This window comes from Geospiza fortis, unplaced genomic scaffold, assembly GCF_000277835.1.
Source record: "Geospiza fortis unplaced genomic scaffold, GeoFor_1.0 scaffold40, whole genome shotgun sequence".
Lineage (NCBI taxonomy): Eukaryota > Metazoa > Chordata > Aves > Passeriformes > Thraupidae > Geospiza > Geospiza fortis.
The window spans coordinates 12,594,998-12,617,757 of record NW_005054297.1 but is presented as its reverse complement, the minus strand read 5'-3'; the positions used below and the strand labels follow the sequence as shown (position 1 = coordinate 12,617,757).

The 22,760-nt window shown below is 36.0% G+C and overlaps 1 protein-coding gene across 12 annotated transcripts in view; it reads left to right on the top strand.

Annotated features, from left to right (window-relative positions):
• The window catches only part of FRYL (FRY like transcription coactivator), a 151,018-nt gene that overhangs the window by 90,577 nt on the left and 37,681 nt on the right, over nt 1-22,760 (top strand). For 8 of the 12 annotated variants that reach the window (XM_031065875.1, XM_031065844.1, XM_031065670.1 and 5 more), the window contains 18 exons: nt 462-553; nt 1,642-1,814; nt 2,265-2,425; nt 2,949-3,059; nt 3,931-4,085; nt 4,330-4,429; nt 8,021-8,189; nt 8,986-9,245; nt 10,418-10,558; nt 11,595-11,763; nt 13,056-13,140; nt 14,849-14,961; nt 17,579-17,729; nt 18,059-18,162; nt 18,735-18,920; nt 20,604-20,808; nt 21,681-21,802; nt 22,260-22,450. In XM_031065875.1, the coding sequence (XP_030921735.1) occupies nt 462-553; nt 1,642-1,814; nt 2,265-2,425; nt 2,949-3,059; nt 3,931-4,085; nt 4,330-4,429; nt 8,021-8,189; nt 8,986-9,245; nt 10,418-10,558; nt 11,595-11,763; nt 13,056-13,140; nt 14,849-14,961; nt 17,579-17,729; nt 18,059-18,162; nt 18,735-18,920; nt 20,604-20,808; nt 21,681-21,802; nt 22,260-22,450 (2,688 nt within the window). The remainder of the gene's footprint in view (nt 1-461; nt 554-1,641; nt 1,815-2,264; nt 2,426-2,948; nt 3,060-3,930; nt 4,086-4,329; nt 4,430-8,020; nt 8,190-8,985; nt 9,246-10,417; nt 10,559-11,594; nt 11,764-13,055; nt 13,141-14,848; nt 14,962-17,578; nt 17,730-18,058; nt 18,163-18,734; nt 18,921-20,603; nt 20,809-21,680; nt 21,803-22,259; nt 22,451-22,760) is intronic. The other 4 variants (XM_031065964.1, XM_031065973.1, XM_031065715.1 and 1 more) reach the window with 1 other exon arrangement.

Genomic DNA, 22,760 nt, shown 5'->3' with positions numbered 1-22,760 from the left:
ACAGCTTCTTTTCACAAGAGAGGTGCTCCAGTCCTCCGATAATTTTTGCAGCCCTCCTCTGGCCCCACTCCAATATACCCATGTCCTTCCTGTGCTTGTGGCCCCCAGAAGGCAGTGCTTCAGGAGGGGTGGAGCAGAGAGGCAGAGTCACCTCCCTGAAAATATGTAGGAAGACTGCCTTTTGTACTTCGTTGTTTTATATATTGCACTTAGTGACAAGAGGCTGGATAATACGTGTAATAGTACCTGGTATATCTCAGAGCTGCAAAAGGGAAAACGTTTGTTCACTGTCTGGTTTATTAAACTTGTTAGGAATTTTGGTAACTTATCTTAAAAGATTGGCACCTCTGATAACAGATGCCAGTTGTAGTACAATATAATAATGTTTTTATATTCTACTCTGGTTTTCTACTTATTTTTTCCTCTGCTTCATGTAATTTTGTGTTTCCTCTGATGGACAGAACATGAAACGGCGCAGGCGTCGAGATATTTTACGAGTACAACTAGTGCGAATATTTGAACTGTTGGCAGATGCTGGTGTCATTAGTCACAGGTAGGGGTAGCACGCATGAGAAGTTGTTGGTGTTCGTGAATTGTCACTGATAGACTTACGACTCAGTATAGCAAGCATGCAAAATTCATGAGTGAGTTTCAGTATACCACTAAATAAATAGACAGAGGGTTATAAAACTCAGAATTTTGCTGGCTTTCTAATCCTTCTCGCTCCCACGTTCTTTGTCACTGTGTTCTGTGTTTTATTTAAAATGTTACTATTCTCCATACTTTGAACAGGCAGTACATCATGGTTCCCTTTGGTTGTGTGTGCTCAAACATTGCACCAGTTGTGCAAATTGTAACTGTTCTGTGATAATTCAGGAACTTCTGCCTTACTTGGAGCGCTGGTGCTAGTCAGCACATCCTATGCAGAGAAAGCTGCTGCTCTTTAACATTGGACTTCTGAAGGATGGAGAATGTTAACTTGGTTATTGAGATTTTTTTTTCCTCAGTTTACCCTACTTGTGTAGGGATACTTTAAAAGAAGTTTTGGCATATATTTTGAAAAAGTCCCTAGCAAACTTTTTCCTATGCATGTGGAATTGTGTAAGAGCAAGTAGTCTAGGAGATGGTTGGCCCCTTCCTCTGACTGTTTGACAATGATACTTTGACATGTATTTGTCAGCCTTAACAATATATGCGTGAAATTCTCAATCTTCAAGTGTATTTCAGGATGTTGCCTCAGAAGCATTGCTGAAATGTCTACCAGCATGCTGATATTTTAGAGTCCAACTATTAAAACCATTCTTTCCCTTATATTTTAAGGTTCTCATTAGGGGAGGGGGAAGGGACTTCATGTTTGAAGATTTTAGTTAATATTTTTAACACTTGTCTCCAGTATGAGAACTAGTTCTGTGGAAGGATAAGTGACTTCAGATAATTAGGTTTGATTCTTAGTTTGCTTTCACTGGAGTTTTTTACTGTATTGGTGAAGTAGAAGCTGGATGAAGAAATTACTTTGAATTAAGTATTTGCAGTGATGAGGATGTCGAGTTTTTTTAAAGATAAAAAACATAATGATGTTTTTCAAATGTTGTATGTAATTACCATGCTCTTTGATTTTCTAAATTTTCTTTATTTGTTCAGTGCAAGTGGTGGCCTTGATAATGAAACACATTCCCTCAACAACACTTTACTTGAGTATGTTGATCTAACAAGACAACTCCTAGAAGCAGAAAATGAAAAGGATTCTGATACATTGAAAGATATCCGATGCCATTTTAGTGCCTTAGTGGCAAATATCATACAAAATGTTCCAGGTATGTAAAAATGTAACTTCTGATTACTGATTATTTAATATGCAGTATATTTAAAAAAACCAAAACCAACCAAACAGAAACTATACAAAAAGACACTAAGACACTTCTTATCTGAAGGTTCTGAATACTTTTATTAAAATAACTTGTGACATCAGTTTTGAGTATAACTTTAGCAGTATTAGCTTTAAGAGATTTTGGTACTGTTTGGCAAAGTCCTGTTGATTGTCTATGTATTTGAGTTCTGTGTACTAATAAATAGCTTATTCTTGTACACTGCTGGCGTTAAACAGGGCAATAGTCAACCTACATCCAGGCATTATGGTGTTAAAATAATAGTGGGTCTTTACATGGATTTCCCTTTTATATTCATAGTTTGGGTCTGTTTGTGTTACATGCTTTATCCTAAAGAATTACAAGAGGAGTGTGTATAACTGTGTGCTTTTCTTACAGTTCACCAGAGAAGAAGTGTCTTTCCACAGCAGAGTCTACGCCACAGTCTATTTATGCTGTTCAGTCACTGGGCAGGCCCTTTTAGTATCATGTTTACTCCCCTGGACAGATACAGTGATAGAAACATGAGAATAAACAGACACCAATACTGTGCATTAAAGGTATTTTAACATTTTTGAATTTTGGAAATAGATTGTTATGTCAACATTATGCAAATTCAGCATTAGGGCTTTTAGATGTGGTTTTCACATCCATGTTTTAGCCCCTTTTTTATTCCTTCTGCTTACATGTGTATTTATGTCAGTTCAACTTTTCTCATACTGTGACTATTACTCTTGCTATTGAAATTTCTTATAATCACTACTGAATGTTCACTTCCTGACTTTAGTTCTCATTTGCTTAAGTTAAAGGCTTTCATCTAAATGTACATTAGCAATGAAACTGGTTAGTAGTGTATTAACTCTTCAATATGTCAGCATTTTAGTATTGACCCTTCCTTGTATTTGAAAGTTGAGGAAAATATGATTTAATCATTTCTTGAATAAAATGTTAAAACATTTTTTGTTACCCTTGGTCTTTCTCTCTTAACAGGTTAGTATTTAGTTATCTGATATTTTAGTGGACTGAGTAAGAGCAATTCCTGTATCTGAGTTATTAAAATGTGTTTTTCATTGCTTTCCAAAGGCTATGTCTGCTGTTCTGTGTTGTGGCCCTGTTGCAGACAACGTTGGGCTTTCATCTGATGGCTATTTATACAAATGGCTGGATAATATTTTGGATTCACAAGATAAAAAGGTAATAAGAGCAATGTCAACATCACTTTGCAACTATCAGTGCCTCAAACACGTTTCAGTGAGTTTGCAGACAGATTTCCCTAAATGCTCTACTTAAGCTCAAAGCTGTTTTCGTAGCGCAGGGTTTTGCACTGTCCTTCATGTGTATTCACCCTGTTGAGGAAGGTGGTCCCTAACCAGACCAGAGAAACAGAATCGAAGAGGAAAGGACAAGGGGTGAAGCACTGTATATTGTGTATAAACTTACCAACCATGTTAAGTTGTAGTAGTAAGTCAGGTGTTCCACAAATTTAAAGGAGATGAGATTTTGAATATGAACTCTTGTGAGACTGTAGAGTTCCTTGGGTTCCTTTGGAGTTAGTAAGACCAAGCTTTTCACCTGAACAGCAAGGTAAGCTTTAAAGGCAGGACCTCTATTGCCCTATAATGCTAGGACTACATAAAAATACAGCTCCTGTGGGCTACTTTGTGTCCAGGAAAGATGCAAGTCTCCATGCAGATGTATCCCTTGTATCCCACTGGAATTCTTGCTTGTCTTTAAATGCTTCTATGTATCTAGTGCTTTCAGGGCAGTGTTCCAGTGCAAGACATAAAAAAGCTCAAGCTAGCCTTGGAACTGAAAGGGGGAAAAAAAGTCAGTAGAGCTCTAGTTATTTGTGTCAATAATTTATGACTGTGTGCAAGTTGAATAGTAAACACTGTGATAGAATAATCTGCTGCTACCTAGGTTATGTTGTCATTGGTTTTGGATGAAAAAGATTTTATGTTCCCAAAGATTTCAGCTTTCTTAAATAGTTGTTTTCCTATTTTATGCCATTTTGTAAATTGGTTGTTTTTTCTACATTTTTAAATCTATATTTACTCTTCTCTAGGTTCACCAGCTGGGCTGTGAGGCAGTCATGCTGCTCTTGGAACTCAATCCTGACCAGAGTAACCTCATGTACTGGGCCGTTGACCGGTGTTATACAGGTTCCAAGCGGGTGGCAGCTGGCTGCTTCAAAGCCATCGCCAGCGTGTTCCAAAACAGGTACTGCAGCGTTTTTCAAAGCTTTAAAACTTCCATCTTCAGTGTGCTTTTATGTAGAACTGTGGGGCTTGCTTCCATAGAGACAAAAGATCATCACTGTTTGTGTGTCTGTGTTCCTAGAGAAACTTCTCAAAATGTTATTCTGTCCCCTGTCATGTTCCTTGTAAATTAAACTTGAATAAATTCAAATCTTAGAAAACCAAATGTAATTTTATTTTTTTCATACTTGTAATTTTTTTCCTAGGGATTACCAGTGTGATACAGTGACCCTCCTGAATCTGATACTATTTAAAGCAGCTGATTCTACTAGGGCTATCTATGAAGTTGCTATGCAACTATTGCAGGTTTGTAAGCTAATTCTGATTATTATTTTTTTCTTTTAAAATAATAATTGTCCTATATATTTAAAAAATCTGGTTTTGTTTGATTGTCTTCAGTAATGAAATTGAAAAACAATGTCATTTTTTTTTCTTCTCTATTTTAGTACATAGTTAAACCATAGCACAAATAGACTTTCCTGAAGGTCTGTCTGTTTCCATGCAATCAAGACCTGTATTTTCATAATACCCACTTTTTCAAGAAACAACCTAAATCAGGACTCTCTTGATTTGGCCCTGAAACAGAGTGATACATAGCTCCATTTGTCCAAAAGCCACCTTAGAGAGAAGCAGATTGCTTCCCCAGCCTTTGCTGTCTGCTGGAGTAGCAGTCAGTTTTCTGATTTTTGCACTGTTACCAAACATTTTTTCATCTGTCCATGTGGAGAGATGACAGTGAAGATCTTGTTACCCATTTAATTTACTTTTGGATATTCCTTTCTGAGGTCATTTAGGGGTGAGCTTAAGGTAGCATTAGTGTTTAAAAATTTGTGCTGATAGTAGCTCAGACCTTAAGTCTTGGAGTTTTTTTTGAAGGTTTTTTGGTCAGCTAAGTTCAACAGTGAAATCCTCACTGAAGTCACACCCCTTATTTTTTCTCATACTGTGACTATTACTCTTGCTATTGAAATTTCTTATAATCACTACTGAATGTTCACTTCCTGACTTTAGTTCTCATTTGCTTAAGTTAAAGGCTTTCATCTAAATGTACATTAGCAATGAAACTGGTTAGTAGTGTATTAACTCTTCAATATGTCAGCATTTTAGTATTGACCCTTCCTTGTATTTGAAAGTTGAGGAAAATATGATTTAATCATTTCTTGAATAAAATGTTAAAACATTTTTTGTTACCCTTGGTCTTTCTCTCTTAACAGGTTAGTATTTAGTTATCTGATATTTTAGTGGACTGAGTAAGAGCAATTCCTGTATCTGAGTTATTAAAATGTGTTTTTCATTGCTTTCCAAAGGCTATGTCTGCTGTTCTGTGTTGTGGCCCTGTTGCAGACAACGTTGGGCTTTCATCTGATGGCTATTTATACAAATGGCTGGATAATATTTTGGATTCACAAGATAAAAAGGTAATAAGAGCAATGTCAACATCACTTTGCAACTATCAGTGCCTCAAACACGTTTCAGTGAGTTTGCAGACAGATTTCCCTAAATGCTCTACTTAAGCTCAAAGCTGTTTTCGTAGCGCAGGGTTTTGCACTGTCCTTCATGTGTATTCACCCTGTTGAGGAAGGTGGTCCCTAACCAGACCAGAGAAACAGAATCGAAGAGGAAAGGACAAGGGGTGAAGCACTGTATATTGTGTATAAACTTACCAACCATGTTAAGTTGTAGTAGTAAGTCAGGTGTTCCACAAATTTAAAGGAGATGAGATTTTGAATATGAACTCTTGTGAGACTGTAGAGTTCCTTGGGTTCCTTTGGAGTTAGTAAGACCAAGCTTTTCACCTGAACAGCAAGGTAAGCTTTAAAGGCAGGACCTCTATTGCCCTATAATGCTAGGACTACATAAAAATACAGCTCCTGTGGGCTACTTTGTGTCCAGGAAAGATGCAAGTCTCCATGCAGATGTATCCCTTGTATCCCACTGGAATTCTTGCTTGTCTTTAAATGCTTCTATGTATCTAGTGCTTTCAGGGCAGTGTTCCAGTGCAAGACATAAAAAAGCTCAAGCTAGCCTTGGAACTGAAAGGGGGAAAAAAAGTCAGTAGAGCTCTAGTTATTTGTGTCAATAATTTATGACTGTGTGCAAGTTGAATAGTAAACACTGTGATAGAATAATCTGCTGCTACCTAGGCTATGTTGTCATTGGTTTTGGATGAAAAAGATTTTATGTTCCCAAAGATTTCAGCTTTCTTAAATAGTTGTTCTCCTATTTTATGCCATTTTGTAAATTGGTGGTTTTTTCTACATTTTTAAATCTATATTTACTCTTCTCTAGGTTCACCAGCTGGGCTGTGAGGCAGTCATGCTGCTCTTGGAACTCAATCCTGACCAGAGTAACCTCATGTACTGGGCCGTTGACCGGTGTTATACAGGTTCCAAGCGGGTGGCAGCTGGCTGCTTTAAAGTCAAGCCATCGCCAGCGTGTTCCAAAACAGGTACTGCAGCGTTTTTCAAAGCTTTAAAACTTCCATCTTCAGTGTGCTTTTATGTAGAACTGTGGGGCTTGCTTCCATAGAGACAAAAGATCATCACTGTTTGTGTGTCTGTGTTCCTAGAGAAACTTCTCAAAATGTTATTCTGTCCCCTGTCATGTTCCTTGTAAATTAAACTTGAATAAATTCAAATCTTAGAAAACCAAATATAATTTTATTTTTTTCATACTTGTAATTTTTTTCCTAGGGATTACCAGTGTGATACAGTGACCCTCCTGAATCTGATACTATTTAAAGCAGCTGATTCTACTAGGGCTATCTATGAAGTTGCTATGCAACTATTGCAGGTTTGTAAGCTAATTCTGATTATTATTTTTTTCTTTTAAAATAATAATTGTCCTATATATTTAAAAAATCTGGTTTTGTTTGATTGTCTTCAGTAATGAAATTGAAAAACAATGTCATTTTTTTTTCTTCTCTATTTTAGTACATAGTTAAACCAGATCCTTACCTGGCACAAATAGACTTTCCTGAAGGTCTGTCTGTTTCCATGCAATCAAGACCTGTATTTTCATAATACCCACTTTTTCAAGAAACAACCTAAATCAGGACTCTCTTGATTTGGCCCTGAAACCGAGTGATACATAGCTCCATTTGTCCAAAAGCCACCTTAGAGAGAAGCAGATTGCTTCCCCAGCCTTTGCTGTCTGCTGGAGTAGCAGTCAGTTTTCTGATTTTTGCACTGTTACCAAACATTTTTTCATCTGTCCATGTGGAGAGATGACAGTGAAGATCTTGTTACCCATTTAATTTACTTTTGGATATTCCTTTCTGAGGTCATTTAGGGGTGAGCTTAAGGTAGCATTAGTGTTTAAAAATTTGTGCTGATAGTAGCTCAGACCTTAAGTCTTGGAGTTTTTTTTGAAGGTTTTTTGGTCAGCTAAGTTCAACAGTGAAATCCTCACTGAAGTCACACCCCTTATTGATACATCATCCCCATCTTTCTTCTCATGTGGACACTACTTCTTAAAATCAGCCCAAATTGATATTTAAAGTATCAGAGTGCTTTAGCCTCCTGCTGCATCTCTACCACATCAGAATTGTGTTGTTCCTCTCCGTGTCTCATAGATGAGCAAACATTGGTATTGTTTGGAGATGCAAATGTTAAATAGTATTTCGCGTTTCGTTACAGATAAATTTGTATTTAAAATGGTATTTTGTGAAAGCAGGTTTTGGAACTTTGGTTTTGGAAACTCATCAAGTAGAATGTATCTTAGCTAGTCTTCTATTAATTTACCACAGTGTTAGCAAATGCTGTAGGTGTATGGAGATCTGCACAGATAAGAAACATTAAATGAGAATAAATACATGAATTTAAGAAGTGATTTTTGTATAAAAATTTATATAGTAGCTCTATACTTAGCTTCAAATTCTGAACTTTACTGTTGCAGATTTTGGAACCAAAGATGTTCCGTTACGCTCACAAACTGGAAGTTCAGCGGATGGATGGGGTTTTGGGACAGCCTTCTCCTTTACCACATTTGTATTCCATGTCCTATTATCAACTGTCAGAAGAATTAGCAAGGACTTATCCTGAGCTGACACTTGCTATCTTCTCAGGTACAATTTTAAAACAAAACAAAAAACTTCATCAAGTCAAAAGCATTGTACAAAATGTGTCATTCTTATTTTTCAATAACTGATTTATATATAATTCACTAAAGTCAGAACACCAACATCATCATACTAAATAGAGACAAAAAAGCCTACTAAGTGACAATTTTGTTCACTTGTGTTTGAAATATATTCAAGGTGAAAGAACATGAATCAAAAATATTTTTATTGACTTTCTAATAACCATGGAAAATCACATTATAGAAATAATTTGCAATTTAAAAAAAAACATTCTTTCATTATTCTCTTTAGTGTGTTATTTATTGTAGATTGCTTAAATACATTATTCTGTAGCATTTTTAAACAGTTGCAGAATAGTAACCTCTTACATAAATTTAAAAAAAACCTACTAGGACTAATATAAGGAAGAAAAAATTTTAAGTGTTTTTAGTGTTTTTTTGCAAAACTTGGTACATTTTTATGCCATAGGTTTTTTAGTTCCCTCCTTCAATTTGAGGAATACATGTACACACACACACACACACACATATATATATTTATATATACACATCTTAATGTGATTTCTTCATCATACTGTTTATCAGCGGTGTCTTCAGTTAGCTCTGCTGAAGACTGTGGACTTTATCATTATGAAATAGCACTAGTCAGCTAAAAAAAAAGCATCTGTATCAGCGTGACATTTTATCTGTATGGTGTGCTGGGCTCATGATTGTTGTTATCACCAAGCCAGTTCTCATTATTGATTTGGAATTCGTGTATGTACCTAATTTTTGAATGGCAGAAGTGAGTCAGAGAATCCAAACAGCTCACCCAGCTGGGAGACAGGTGATGCTGCATTATCTGCTGCCATGGATGAACAATATTGAGTTGGTGGACTTGAAACCTTTGCCAACCATTCGTCGGCAAGATGAAGATGAGGAAGATTCTCTGAAGGACAGAGAAATGATGGTGAACAGCAGACGATGGCTACGAGGAGAAGGCTGGGGGTCACCACAGGCTACAGCTATGGTTCTGAACAATCTGATGTACATGACTGCAAAGGTAAAATTAATTACTTACGTGCTTATCTTGTTTCAGTGGATTGTTCTGTTTAGGATGCAAGAAAATACTCTTCAGAGATACTATGTCACCAAGATTTCAAGAGTTACTGTTCAGATTTGTGGAGGTGCTTTGTATACCCAAACTATACCCTACAGTTTTGAGGTATTCCAAGAAATATGTAATATATAACATAAATGTCGTAGTAATTGTTATGTATAGTGACAGTATATAACTAATGTTTTGTGATATAGATGTCTAGCTGGATAGAGAATACCTAACTGTCTGTGTACCTATGATCTCAAAGTGGAGTTTTGGAACCTGTCTGTCTTGCTACCTGATTGACTTGCCTTCTTCCTATCACAGCTACTTCCAACAGAGAAGTATTGCTCACATGCAATGCTCCTGTCAGTGAGAATCCTAGTGATGAGAGGTTTTTAACTATCAATTAAAAGCTCTTGTCAGTGCGTGGTGTCTGGAGTTTTATTCAGTATTGTCAGCAACTGGGAGACTGGGTCTCTGTTAAATTTCACAGAATTGTTAGAGTTGAAAGGGAGCTTGGGAGGTCATCAGAACCAACCCCCCTGCCAAAGGAGGGTCACCCTGAGCATGTTACACAGGAACTTTTCTAGGTGGGTTTTTGGCTTTTGGAGAAGGAGGCTTCATGACCTCCCTCAGCAGCCTGGTGCAGTGCTCTCCACCCTCTATGGAAAGAAATTCTTCTTCATGTTGAGGTGGAACTTCTTGTGTCTTAGTGTATGCCCATTGCTCCTTGTCCTGTAGCTGGGCACCACCAAGAAGAGTCTGGCACCATCCTCTTGGCCTTTGAGATATTAATATGCATTAATGAGACCCTCCCCTCTCAGTCTTCTCTAGACTGAAAAGGCCCAGCTTCCTCAGTCTAATGTATTATATATCAATGTGATATATAATATATACACATATCTTTAGATATCTTTTTATACAATTATATCTGTAGAGAAAAGCTATTTCCAGAGAATGTTTTTAAAAATACACATGAAAGAATAATTCTGGCACATTAAGAAGACAACAGTTTCCTGCAAGATTTATGTCTCTTTCTTCTAGAGCCTGTTTCACTTGATCAGTACAGATAATTTCTGAGTACAATGTTTTCTGATGAGGTTTTCAGGACATGCATTTATTTTGTTTTCTAGTATGGTGATGAAGTGGCTTGGTCAGAGATAGAAAATGTCTGGACTACCTTGGCAGACAGCTGGCCAAAGAATCTGAAAATAATTTTGCACTTCTTGATCAGTATTTGTGGAGTGAACAGTGAACCCAGCCTTTTGCCTTATGTGAGTATGTGACAGATTTCTCATTGGTGCTTATTGATATTTTAAAAAGCACTATGTCTAGCAGCAAAGATCACCAAATAAAAATGTGAGGTAGGATTTAGAGTATCAAAATCTCCACCCTGTATTTTATGACCTAATACTAATACTATGAACAAATCAAATTCAGTTCTTTTGTTTGTGTTACTTTGGACATCTATGTCAAAATTACAGAATCGATTTGTCAATCAATTAAACCAATTAATTTGTCATTCATGGAATGCATGTAGGACTATATGAAGACCATCGACATTATTTAGTGATTAAATAATAAAAAATGTAAAAGAGTTACTAAAATTCTACATATGTCTTAGCATTTTATTTTCTTTTGTCATAAAAATAAATCTTAAGAGTTTGATAGGTAAACTTGGATTAATTTTATTAAGAGTACGCACTGAACAATTTTTCCCCATGCTATACTTTAGTGTATTCCTAAAAAGCAGACAATACAGGAAATTGTAGATAAAAAAAACCAGATAATACAGGAAAATAAAGTGCCAGTTATACCCTGTAGAGCATCATTCTTTCATGACCAGTATTATACCAAACCAGTTTTATCTTATGTGAAAATGTATGTGAGAGCACGGCAGGATAGCATGAAGAAAATATGATAATATGCAGGGAAAGAAATGGTATAGAACAGAACTGTGAAATATCAAAAAGAAATTATATCAGAATACATTCTTTCCTGTGTTGATCTCAGGTGCTGCTAAAACCTTAGTAAGAAAATCTTTAGCTTAAATAATTTTCAGAAGCATACTTTCAAACTTTATTGTCAGAAGACTGTAACTCAGAAGATTTACTTTCTTACTGTTGTGATATATTTCCCATGCTTCCTGCTATTGACAGCTAGGAAAGCAGCTTTGGTTGCTTTTAGAACTGGAGTAAGTTTCATGTATCTTTGCCTGCAGTGCAGGTATATACTGATTCTAACACATTGTGGTATTCAAATCTTTTCATATAAATGTATATATATTTATATATGTGTCTTTTATGGCAGGTAAAGAAAGTCATTGTTTATTTGGGTAGAGACAAAACAATGCAACTACTAGAAGAGCTGGTGAGTGAACTTCAGCTTACGGATCCTGTCAGTTCAGGAGTCACCCATATGGATAATCCACCATATTACCGCATTACATCCAGTTACAAAATCCCCTCTGTCACTTCAGGTAAGCATTTACTGACTTAACTCTTTTAAACTGTTATTATTAGTAATTATAAACATGCTGCTGTCAATCAGTTATGCTACTGGAGTGCATTTGTATATATTCAATAGGAGTGCAAGGTTCTGTTTCTAAAAAGCAGGTTAAAAGTTTGTTTTACAGTGTCTGCAGATTTTGGTGTACCCAGAGTTCTTCCTGAAGAACATCTGATAGGTTCACAAGGGACGAGTTTCTCTTAATGTGTGCATCAGACTTTGTGTTCAGAGACCTTGCACTGTTTACCCTCTCTAGATGATTTTTATGTCTAGTTAGTAAAACCATGGGGAAAATGTATGTAAGTCTAAATCCATCTATGTTATTGCATTTTATGTTCTGTTACAGACACAAACTGTATCCATAGGAATTGTTTCAAGAGGATTTAAGTTCACTTACTTAGGAAAATTTATCTAGAAATTATTAGCAATAGATCAATCATCAAAAACCCCAAAAAGTGCTGAACATACCAAAAGTGTCTACCTCATATTTAAATCAAAGAACTTGCTGAGAAATGTGGGGAGAAGCAGTCTTGTTTTGGTGGAGTTTCCGTCGGTCAAATTGAGCTGCAAAAGACACAGATGTGGGGAGGGTATCCAAGCAAGGCCTTAACTTTTGTGCTGAAAATTTGTCATTATTATGAAGCATCTGGGACCTATCACATGGTGTTATCTGGATCACAAGGTGGATGCATTGGCACTTGTTCTTGGAAGGGTTTAAAAAATGTGAAAAAAATTCTGGGGCTCTTGCACTTAATGTAATTTAGAATAGCAAAGGCTGGAAGGGTGCAAAATTGCTTCCAATTTGGGCTGTCAGTTCAATGTGATGCTTGCAAATTGCTCCTTAAAGAAAATTGTTAAAAGCTTCACCACAGGCTATTAGGTTTTAATCCTTAATGAGTTTGTGGTCTGAATTAACTGGATAACAAAGTCCAACTACATTTTACAGATTACTGTGAGGTGTATAATACAGGAAAAGGGAAATAGGTGTCTAGATACTGCTTAAAAAACTTTCTACTTAATTTACATTGGAGAGTTAGAGATTCCTGGAATAGATAATTTTTTTCCAGTTAGCGAAATTATGGTAGCAGCTCACAATCCTTTATTGCACGTGAAAGTATGGCTCAGTTTGTATTGTGCCAGTTGCTGTAGAAGAGACCTGATTAGGGCTCTGGGCAAGGACCAGTAAATAAAGGTGATCTTGTAGTGCTTAAGATTACTTTTCCATTTTATTGATCAACCTTTTTCCTTGTCTCTAATTCACAGGTACCACTTCTAGTAGCAATACAATGGTGGCTCCCACAGATGGCAACCCTGACAGTAAACACATGAAAGACAGTATTGAAGAGAAGTAAGTATCTCCTCAAAGAGCAGTTATTAGTTGAATTTCAGGAATTCCTTCTAGGTACTTTAAATACTGCCATCTCAGCAGCTCCAGGTATGTCTTCATTGCAGGGATTACATTCCATGTAATGGCATGCATGTCAACAGAACTGGAATACTATTTGGGATTAACAGTAGCAGCCTCAATTGTAGTTTGAACTCCAGTCCAGGTCAGGCATTGTATTGCTTCATCTATATTGTTGGTGGTTCCTAAAGTAACTACTGTTACACTGGACTGTGTGTGTTCACATGAGGGCAATTGTACTGTGAGGTGGGATTGGTGAGACACTGGAACACATTGCCCAGAAAAGTGGATGCCCCATCTCTGGAAATGTTCAGGGCCAAGCTGGATAAAACTCTGAGCGACCTGGCCTAATGGAAGGCGTTCCTGCCCATGGCAGGGGGGCTGGAACCAAGTAATCTTTAAGGTCCTTTCCAATCCAAGCAATTACGTGATTTTATGACTTGCAGATTGTTTTATTACCTCACTGGAAATGAACAGTGTCTATGAGTTGCTAGTTTATTTTCCTAACTGGGATATACCTTACAGCAAACTTTAAAATGGATTTCTCCCTCCCTAATTTTTGACCTATTTAAACATAATCTTTTGGAGAAATTTGGCAGACACTGTGAGGCTGGTGGAAAGCAAACAGTTGATATAGATTTAGTCAGGCTGTGTACTTGGAGCTCAGCAGTAACTGACTGTGGGCATGCTGTCATTTTGTGTTAATATGGATAGCTAACCTTCAAGTGAAGAGGGAGTGGAGGCTCTGTAATTAGCATGAGCAAAGTGTGCACGTCTGCCATTACTGTCGAGTGGCAACTATGTCGTAAGTTTGCAAATGAGTTTCTTTAATAATTACAGTTCTGATATAATTTCCCAGTTGGACATTTTCTTTCCTTCCCTAGGATAATTATGTCAATATAATTAGAATAGTAAACATATTGGGAGAGGCAACCCCAATACTTAAATTTAATTGGGGTGAGCTGTATGATAGTAAATCACAGAAATCTGGAAGGTGAGGTGTCGTTCAGAATTCAGCCTAGCAAGGCACAGACAAGGACTTGACTGCTGTGGGGGCTCAAGCTGAAGAAACTTGTGAAGTAATGAAGGCAGTTTGGAAAGTCTCTGTGAGTTTTGGCATATACTGTAGGGTTGTCTTAAACCTGCCCAGGGTATATGCTTCTTGATAAGATGTACCCTGTACATCTTGGACTTGCCAGGAGGAGAAAATTTTAGAAACTTAGATAGAAACAGTTTGGAAATGGTGCTTTTAGCACTCTTATTTCTCTGATTTCTTTATAATTTACCAGATTAGCAAGGTAGGATCTTGGACACTGTGTGTGTATATATGCATGTGTCTCTGCCAGATCACGTATGGATTTCCTTATTTTATTCTAGAGTGAGAAGGACTTACGTAAAATGGTAACAATTATTTTAATGTGCTTAAATGTTAGTGAAAATCATGGAACAGAAATACAATTTATAGTGCATAATCTCTTTGAATCCCCTTATCTAGTGTTGCTGGAGAAGGTATGTCTTGCATGGCTGAGGTGCTTTGGCATCATTTTGATTATCCTTGTAAAGTTTTGCTGAAATACAGTTTTCTGAGAGACCCTGATTAGTGTTTGTCACAGAATGTCAGTTACTAATTCTGCTTTATTTGCACCTACAGCTACGCACACCTAGACATCTACAGTGGGTTGAACAGCAACCTAAACCGCCAGCATCACAGACTGGAATCTCGCTACAGCAGCAGCTCTGGAGGATCGTATGAAGAGGAAAAAAGTAATATTCTTTATTTTAAAATATTTCTATGAATAGCACACAGAATTTTCACAAGTCAATATTTCTGCTGAAGGTTGTGGAACATAAAGAAATGAGCATTATCAGTGGTTTTTTCATAAACCTATTAAAAATCAGAGTTTTTTTTTATCTTCCTCCATCTTATTACTGCTATTGAAGTCTAGCATACATTTGCAATAAAATATTCAAGGAAGATAATATGCTTTGTTCTTTCTGTTATCCTCTTGAATGAGTTATGAACATCTTCCTGAATATTTTACTCTATTTCCTTCGACAGTTAGGCACAAGAAACAGAGATGAGCAGGGTGAAGATGAGATTTTAAAAAAGAAGTTTTTAAAAAAAGAAAATTACAAGTAATTGTTCTTTTAAAGGATAGCATTCCTTGATTTATTTAAAGAACATAAAGAAATGAGCATTATCAGTGTTTTTTTCATAAACCTATTAAAAATCTTCCTCCATCTTATTACTGCTATTGAAGTCTAACATACATTTGACTGCAATAAAAAATTCAAGGAAGATAATATGCTTTGTTCTTTCTGTTATCCTCTTGAATGAGTTATGAACATCTTCCTGAATGTTTTACTCTATTTCCTTCAACAGTTAGGCACAAGAAACAGAGATGAGCAGGGTGAAGATGAGATTTAAAAAAAGATGATGGAAAAGAAGTTTTTAAAAAAAGAAAATTACAAGTAATTGTTCTTTTAAAGGATAGCATTCCTTGACTTATTTAAAAAAAAGGGTACTAAACTTTTTTAAATCCATAGCAAAGGAAAATATAGCAGGGAAAAAGGTTCTCTTTATGTACATCTAATTTCCAAGATTGTTCTGAAAACGTGTCTTGGGTTATTTTTTGTGATCTATGTTGTTGGTTTTTTTCCACTGAGATGCGTATGGAAAGAGGTAAAAATTTCTTCTGAAACTCCATTATGCATTTGCAAAGATTTCCTTAACAGAGGCTTATTAACTGTGGCTACTTTTGTACCAATGCCTAAGATACAAATCACTATGGCAATGCTATGGAAAGGAAAACAGGTCATGTAATCAGGCAAAAATGGAGACAGTGGTCAGACAGTAAATGATGTGTTACATTAGTGGGTTCTGTGTGCTTGATCAGAAGAGTTGTTTGACTGAAACTCTTGTTTCAGCTAACAGGTTGCTAGTAATTTAAATGACTTAGTACTTCACTCTGCATGGGATAATCAGATATATTTCAGTCATGGAAGTGGTCCCACAGACTTATGTTTCACTCATTTTTTTATTGACCGTTGATTTTGCTACTGGTTAAGTACTTGGGGTGTGTTACAGCACACAGTGCAACACTGCCTTTTCCTTAATTTTCTTGTGTGACTGAACAAACAGGAGGTGAACTTCTGCATTTTGAGCTTTAGATGTCAGTATGGAACCTGTCCTGTCCATGCTGTATTGAAGCAACAAGAGTCCATTAGGATCTTCTAATGCATTCTTCTATGACTGATTCTTTGCACACTGTGAAGATTAGAATGAATATGTAGTTCTTACTGCCTCTGTTAAGGAGGTGGAACCTAATGTCCTCTACAGAGATTGTTGTAGGGGCTGGACATACTAATGCAGAATCTCCTAAACTTGGGGTCAATAACAGGTTAGTGGCTTCTGGTCAGCCAGAATGTTTATTACTGCATGGATAGGCATTATCCAGAATCTCAGCTGCAGTCAGTTTTGGATTTTTTGCTGTTTGTGATAGCAACACTGAGTATCCTGAACTAGATGGGTGATATTTCCCATATTCCATCAGTAAGGAGTTTGTCACTGCCAGGGGAGGAGGTGATAATGAGCTGATACATGTGTGAACATCTGAAACTTCTGCAGCTATACTTCCAGAGCTGGTAGAATCACTGAAACATTGAACTGTTGAGGCAATTTTCTTGTTTCTAGTCTTGACTGGTAGTTCTGAAGTCCAAAACAACTTTTAAACCAGAAAAGCATTTTGGGTGTGTTAACACAGTATATTCTCATACCAAACAGCTGATGTTTTTCTTGCACTTTTGAAGCTTGCTAAATAAAAAACTAAATGTCTTTCTGTGCTTTCTTGACAAATTTACTGATTTTCTGAGCAGTAACTTTTATCAACCAGTGGGATTGGACTATGCTGTTGTAAAAGTAGCAACTTCCAACTTACCCATGGATCAGGCCAGCATTATCTGGCAGATGGCACTGATAGGGTTTTGCTGTGAGACCTATAAAGATGTGCTCTTGATCTTCCTTAGCCTGTAATGAAACGCTCTTCAAAATGAGTTCGGTTAAATCTTAAGGCCCAGCCTTAATTAACTCTCTATCTGGCATGAGGTTTGAAATTCAAGGAAATCACATCAGATCACTTTGCCTTTTATCATAGTTTTTATGAACTTATTCAAAACCATCTTACTCTGTTATGTGTGCAACTTCTGTAGAATCATCCTTATACTAAAAGAAATAACACTTTCTTCTTTCAAAAAACGGTGTCTAACTACTACTGTTTACAGCTGCCTCCCCTTCCCCTCTCCTAGATCTTCTTCAGAAGACTATAACATACAGACATATGCATTGTAAATATATTTCTGGTTTAATTTTCTGTTGTGTTAGGTGATTCAATGCCTCTCTATTCCAACTGGCGGTTGAAGGTGATGGAGCACAATCAAGGAGAGCCTCTCCCTTTCCCACCTTCTGGAGGTTGCTGGTCACCACTGGTGGATTACTTGCCTGAAACTTCTCCTCCGGGCATGTCACTTCACAGGTAGCTGGTTTGGCAATGCCAGTGGCAGTTCTTTATGTTTTCATTTGTGTTGCACAAATACAGTCATTTGAAGATAGCAGAATAAAGGGCAGTTAATAATATATTTGTGAGTTTACTCGCAGGTCTAGCAATTTAAGTTTACACAAGCTTTTAATATGGAGGAATAAAGTGTTTCTATTTTCATTATTAGCCTTCATCTTTTGCATTATAACACAGCTTTGTGAATGTTTACAGACTGAAGAATACAAGTTAGAAGCATATGAAGCTCTTTGCAGCTCTTTGTGAAGTTCCTGTTATATTCTTCTAACATACTATTTTTTTTGTTTTAGATGCAATATAGCAGTGATTCTGTTGACTGATTTGATAGTTGACCACAGTGTAAAGGTGGAATGGGGAGGATACTTGCATCTTTTGCTTCATGCAATTTTTATAGGTAACTAACTTCTTACAGAAATACTTACAGTAACTTGAGGACTTCTCAGCTGTTCTTTTTGATATTTAAATTAATTTTTGCCATTGTATTGAAATGCCATTAATTTGATAATATTTACAGTATTTTAAAAAATTCAGTTAAGTGTCTTTCAGGTTAAGAAGAACAATGTAGGTTTTTTTGGAGTTGTTTTAAGGCACTTTGTTTAGGAGTCACTTTTACCTCTTGTAGAAGACAGTAAAATGCAATGTTTTCCTTTCTGTTTCTAAGTGTAATAATTTTCATACAGAACACAAATGAAGTTCTTACTTAAAATTCTTCTTACTTAAAATTACTTTGTACTTTAACCTTGCATGGGATTGTCAGATATATTTTAGTCAGATCAATAGACAGTTTGTTAAACTATATGCTGTTGTTTCTATATTGAAGCACTGGAAAAATACTGTTTAGAGAATTCTATATCTGTTACTTGGTAAAGTATAGCAGACCAATTTGAATACTGCTGTTTTTAAAATAATGTAATTCAGCATGCCCTTCGAATATCATAAAGCCTTGCTGTTTTCCTTTTGTGTTAGGTTTTGACCACGGTCACCCTGAAGTCTATGAGCATTGTAAACGACTACTTTTGCATCTGCTGATAGTGATGGGCTCTGGCAGTAATGTCCAGTCTGTTGCTTCTGTCCTACTCAGAAACAGAGAGTTCAATGAGTCCAGGGTGCTTACTGTCAAACAAACTACCCATTTAGATTACACTTTCACAGGTATGCTTTTGATTTATTACATGTTGCTTGTTAAAATAACATGGGAAATTACCTCTTCTTACAGGCCTTAATAAGATTTCTGTTGTTTGAAATATTTTCCTGATGCCATTAAAATTTATTTCTTTGTATTTCAGTGAAGTCAAAATGAATAGAGTTCTCATTGGCACTTCATGCTCAGTCATCAGAGTAGGGAGCACAGCTGTATGATGAATAGTAGTGGAAATCAAAGAGGGAGATGTATGTTTTGGAACTTTAATACAGCAGTTTTCATGATGCCTTTGAAAATAAAAACCGAGAAGATACATCTCTTACTTGTTTATAGCAAGTTAAAATTTCCAAGTTTTGTCAGCTGTGATTGCATCCTTTATTGGCTATCAGAATATTTTTTGAGATACTACTTTTTATTATTCCCCTTAACTTTACAATATTGTAATTATACAGTATACTTTATATTTCTATGTATCTCTTTATGAAGGGAATATTCTGATGGTGAGACTGTATTGTAGTTTCTATTGAAATAGATCTTTGTGGTTTTTTTTTAATTTAGTATTTCATGTTATTTCAGTAGGTGGCAGCATATTGCTGTATAGTTGGTTTTTCTCTTTTGTTCACATCAGCAATAGTTTTATTACTTAGCAAAAGTAGTTGTATGAGTTGTGAATTTAGTTTTTTGTAGCAATGAGGAATTAAATTCCACTATGTATAGTGGAAGGGTTATTTTATAGGAATCTGTTCAGCAGAACTTTAATGGTACATCTACACAGTGGCATACAGAAACCATTCCCTTCCTAATCTTTAAGGGCTTGGATAAAACTGTCTAAACAGAACACAATAAAACAGAGATGTTTGATAGAAAATAGAATAAGGTCAGCATCAAACATTTCCAGCTGGGGATTAGATAAGTTGTTTACAGGAATGCACGCCTAGCACAAGGTTGGACAAGCTAATTTTAAATGTTATTTGAGCCGGCTAAGCTCAAATACCCCAGTCCAAACTGTGGTTTTATAGTGAAAAACTGTGGTGGGTTAGTGAGTCTTAAGCTTATTTAAATACAAGTGCTACAGTCAAAGGCCCTGCCAGTTTTCCTTGGTAGTTTACTTTCCCTCAGCCCTTCATAGATGGATAGAAAGGCAATGTGAGGAGTCACTGCAGAGGTATTTTATTGTCACATGATTCTTTATATGGAAGAGAAAAATCTTCTGGCCACAAGATTAAGCTAACTTCAGAGAAACTTTGTGCAGCCACAGGGGCTCTGCTCAGAGTCCATTCACTAGGTAATACTCAGTGATTTCAAGTACTGTCAGTTACAGTGGGACTGGGTTTTACCAAAAAAAGTCTGCTCATTAGTAAGAAATAGTCCGTATAATTTTGTTGATTAAGTTGAGATGCCTCAGAAGCTGATGAGCTCTGATACTATTGGTACAAAATTAAGGATAATACAGCGGTTTTAAAAAGGGATCTAGCAGTTCCCAATTAAAGGTCATATAAGTAATGTGAAGAATTTGCATATATGAGACTTGTTGATTTCATTGAAATTATTGCATCCATTAATTTATTCTCTTTTAAGTATTCTCATTACATTTACTAAGTTATTGATCTTTTTAGATTTTTCTTTTTTTCTTTTTCTATATTTAATATTAACTGTCAACTTAAAAGTGCATAATCATCTTGTTTCAATTTCAGCAGGTGTTCATGATTTTATACCTGATTACCAGCCCTCCCCAATGACAGACTCAGGGCTTAGTTCAAGTTCTACCTCTTCTAGCATCAGTTTAGGAAATACAAGTGCTGCCATTTCTCAACTGCACACCACAATCCTCAATGAGGTTGACATTTCAGTAGAGCAGGATGAAAAAGTGAAAACCCTTATAGAATTTATTACCTCAAGGTAAGATTTCAGTTTTTATTTTTGTTGAGACATATTTTGTGGAAAAATGGCAAACCTCTCACTATTTAGCATCATGTTTTCTAATTCTGTGTCTGTTTTATCACCAGTAAGTGTTTTTATGTGCTACACATATGAAAAGCTCTAACTTTCCAATGCTTTCAGAGAATTTTGACCATCCTTTCAAGTCCTGTCTGTTTAAAAGTATTTTGCCATGTTTTACTCTGAATTAGGGCAGGAATACATTGAGATGATTGGAGAGCTACAATATTTGTGTGCAGTTTAGGGATTACCTAGTAGTAGAGAGCTGACTATTCAAAAATGATGGATTTGTTGCACAGGACCTTGGTAAAATCATCCACATTCATGCAGTTTGTATGATAGCTTATATTAAGCTTTCAAGATGGTGTTAATCTGAAATCCTGCCTGTTCCTCCATGCTTTGATACTTTTTCTTTACCTCAGCCTAAATGTATAATAGTGTGGCGTATCGATGGAAAGGAATTAGGAAGAAAGGAAGTTAGGAAGTGCATAATGGTGGCAGTTGTACTGGTTCTTTCTTAGAGAACTATTTATTATACTATAACTATACCTTCCATCTATTATATCTGTTATATACTATAACATCTCTTCCATCTTCTTACTCAGTTATTTCAGTTGGAACTGATACACTGCTTTTCGCTTTGTCTTAACTTCTTGTATATTGTGTAATATTGGTCAGTTGTCAAAATTCCTTCCAATTTGTGCCTGCACTTCTAGATGGTTTCTTTTATGTGGTACATAGTAGATTCTTTTGCAATTAACCTTCAGGTTTAAATAATATTAAGAACAAAGGCGGCGTTTTATATTCTGTTTACTCTATTTTATATTTTTTAGGAAAAGAGGCCCACTTTGGAATCATGAAGATGTTTCAGCCAAGAACCCTAATATAAAGAGTGCTGAACAGTTAACTGTGTTTTTAAAGCATGTGGTATCTATATTTAAACAGTCTAGCTCAGGTATGTTAGAAAACAGACAATACATGATCAAATATGCAAGACTGCAAACTAAATAAATACTTTTTAACACGTGTAAATGCATAGGTTATCTATAAAATCACTCTAGGAAATTGCTACTTCTAATAGTTTTCTTGTGTATTGAACTTCATGTTTCTGTTATGACAGATTTAAATATAATCTTTTAGGAATGGGATAAAACATCTTATTAATTTATTGTGAACAGTTAATATTCTAATCATAAGTGTTTTATTGTCTGCAAGTCTCTCTAGCATTAAGTATTTGGAGTACATGTTTATATTCCTGTAAAGATTTTTGAGACTAATACTTCTTGAGAAAAATGTAGAGGATGTGAGAATATTTTAAATTTGGGAATGACTGTGGCAATTTACTCTTCAGTAAATTCAAGTGGATTAGTTTTTTTATAAAGCATTTCTTGACTATTTATTTGCCTTCATAGGAGGATATCAACTGGAACATCGTCTCAGTGAAGTTGCTTTGCAAACTGCTCTTTCATGCTCCTCTCGCCATTATGCTGGGAGGTCCTTTCAGATTTTCAGGGCTCTGAAGCAGCCTCTCACTCCATCTACACTTTCGGATGTTCTCTCTAGACTAGTGGAAACTGTTGGAGATGCAGGAGAAGAAGCTCAGGTATTTGAAATTTTGCCCCCACTTTATTAGAAAACTAAGTCTGCCTAAATGATGTGCATGCTTTATTAGCAAAATTCAAAAGCATTGTTTTATTCAGTTGTTTTTTATTTTTAGATATTTAAAATGTAAAACAGTTGTAATCATGACACTTCCTGAATTTCACCTAATTAACTGAGGAAAAGTTGTTCACATTCTCTTCTACAGCAAGACGCTCTTTCAGAGAGTCTGATACATCTGTTTACTGTAGACGCCACCTCTTTCATTGTTAGAGAATACTGAGATCAGCCATATAAGAAATTATTTATTTTTG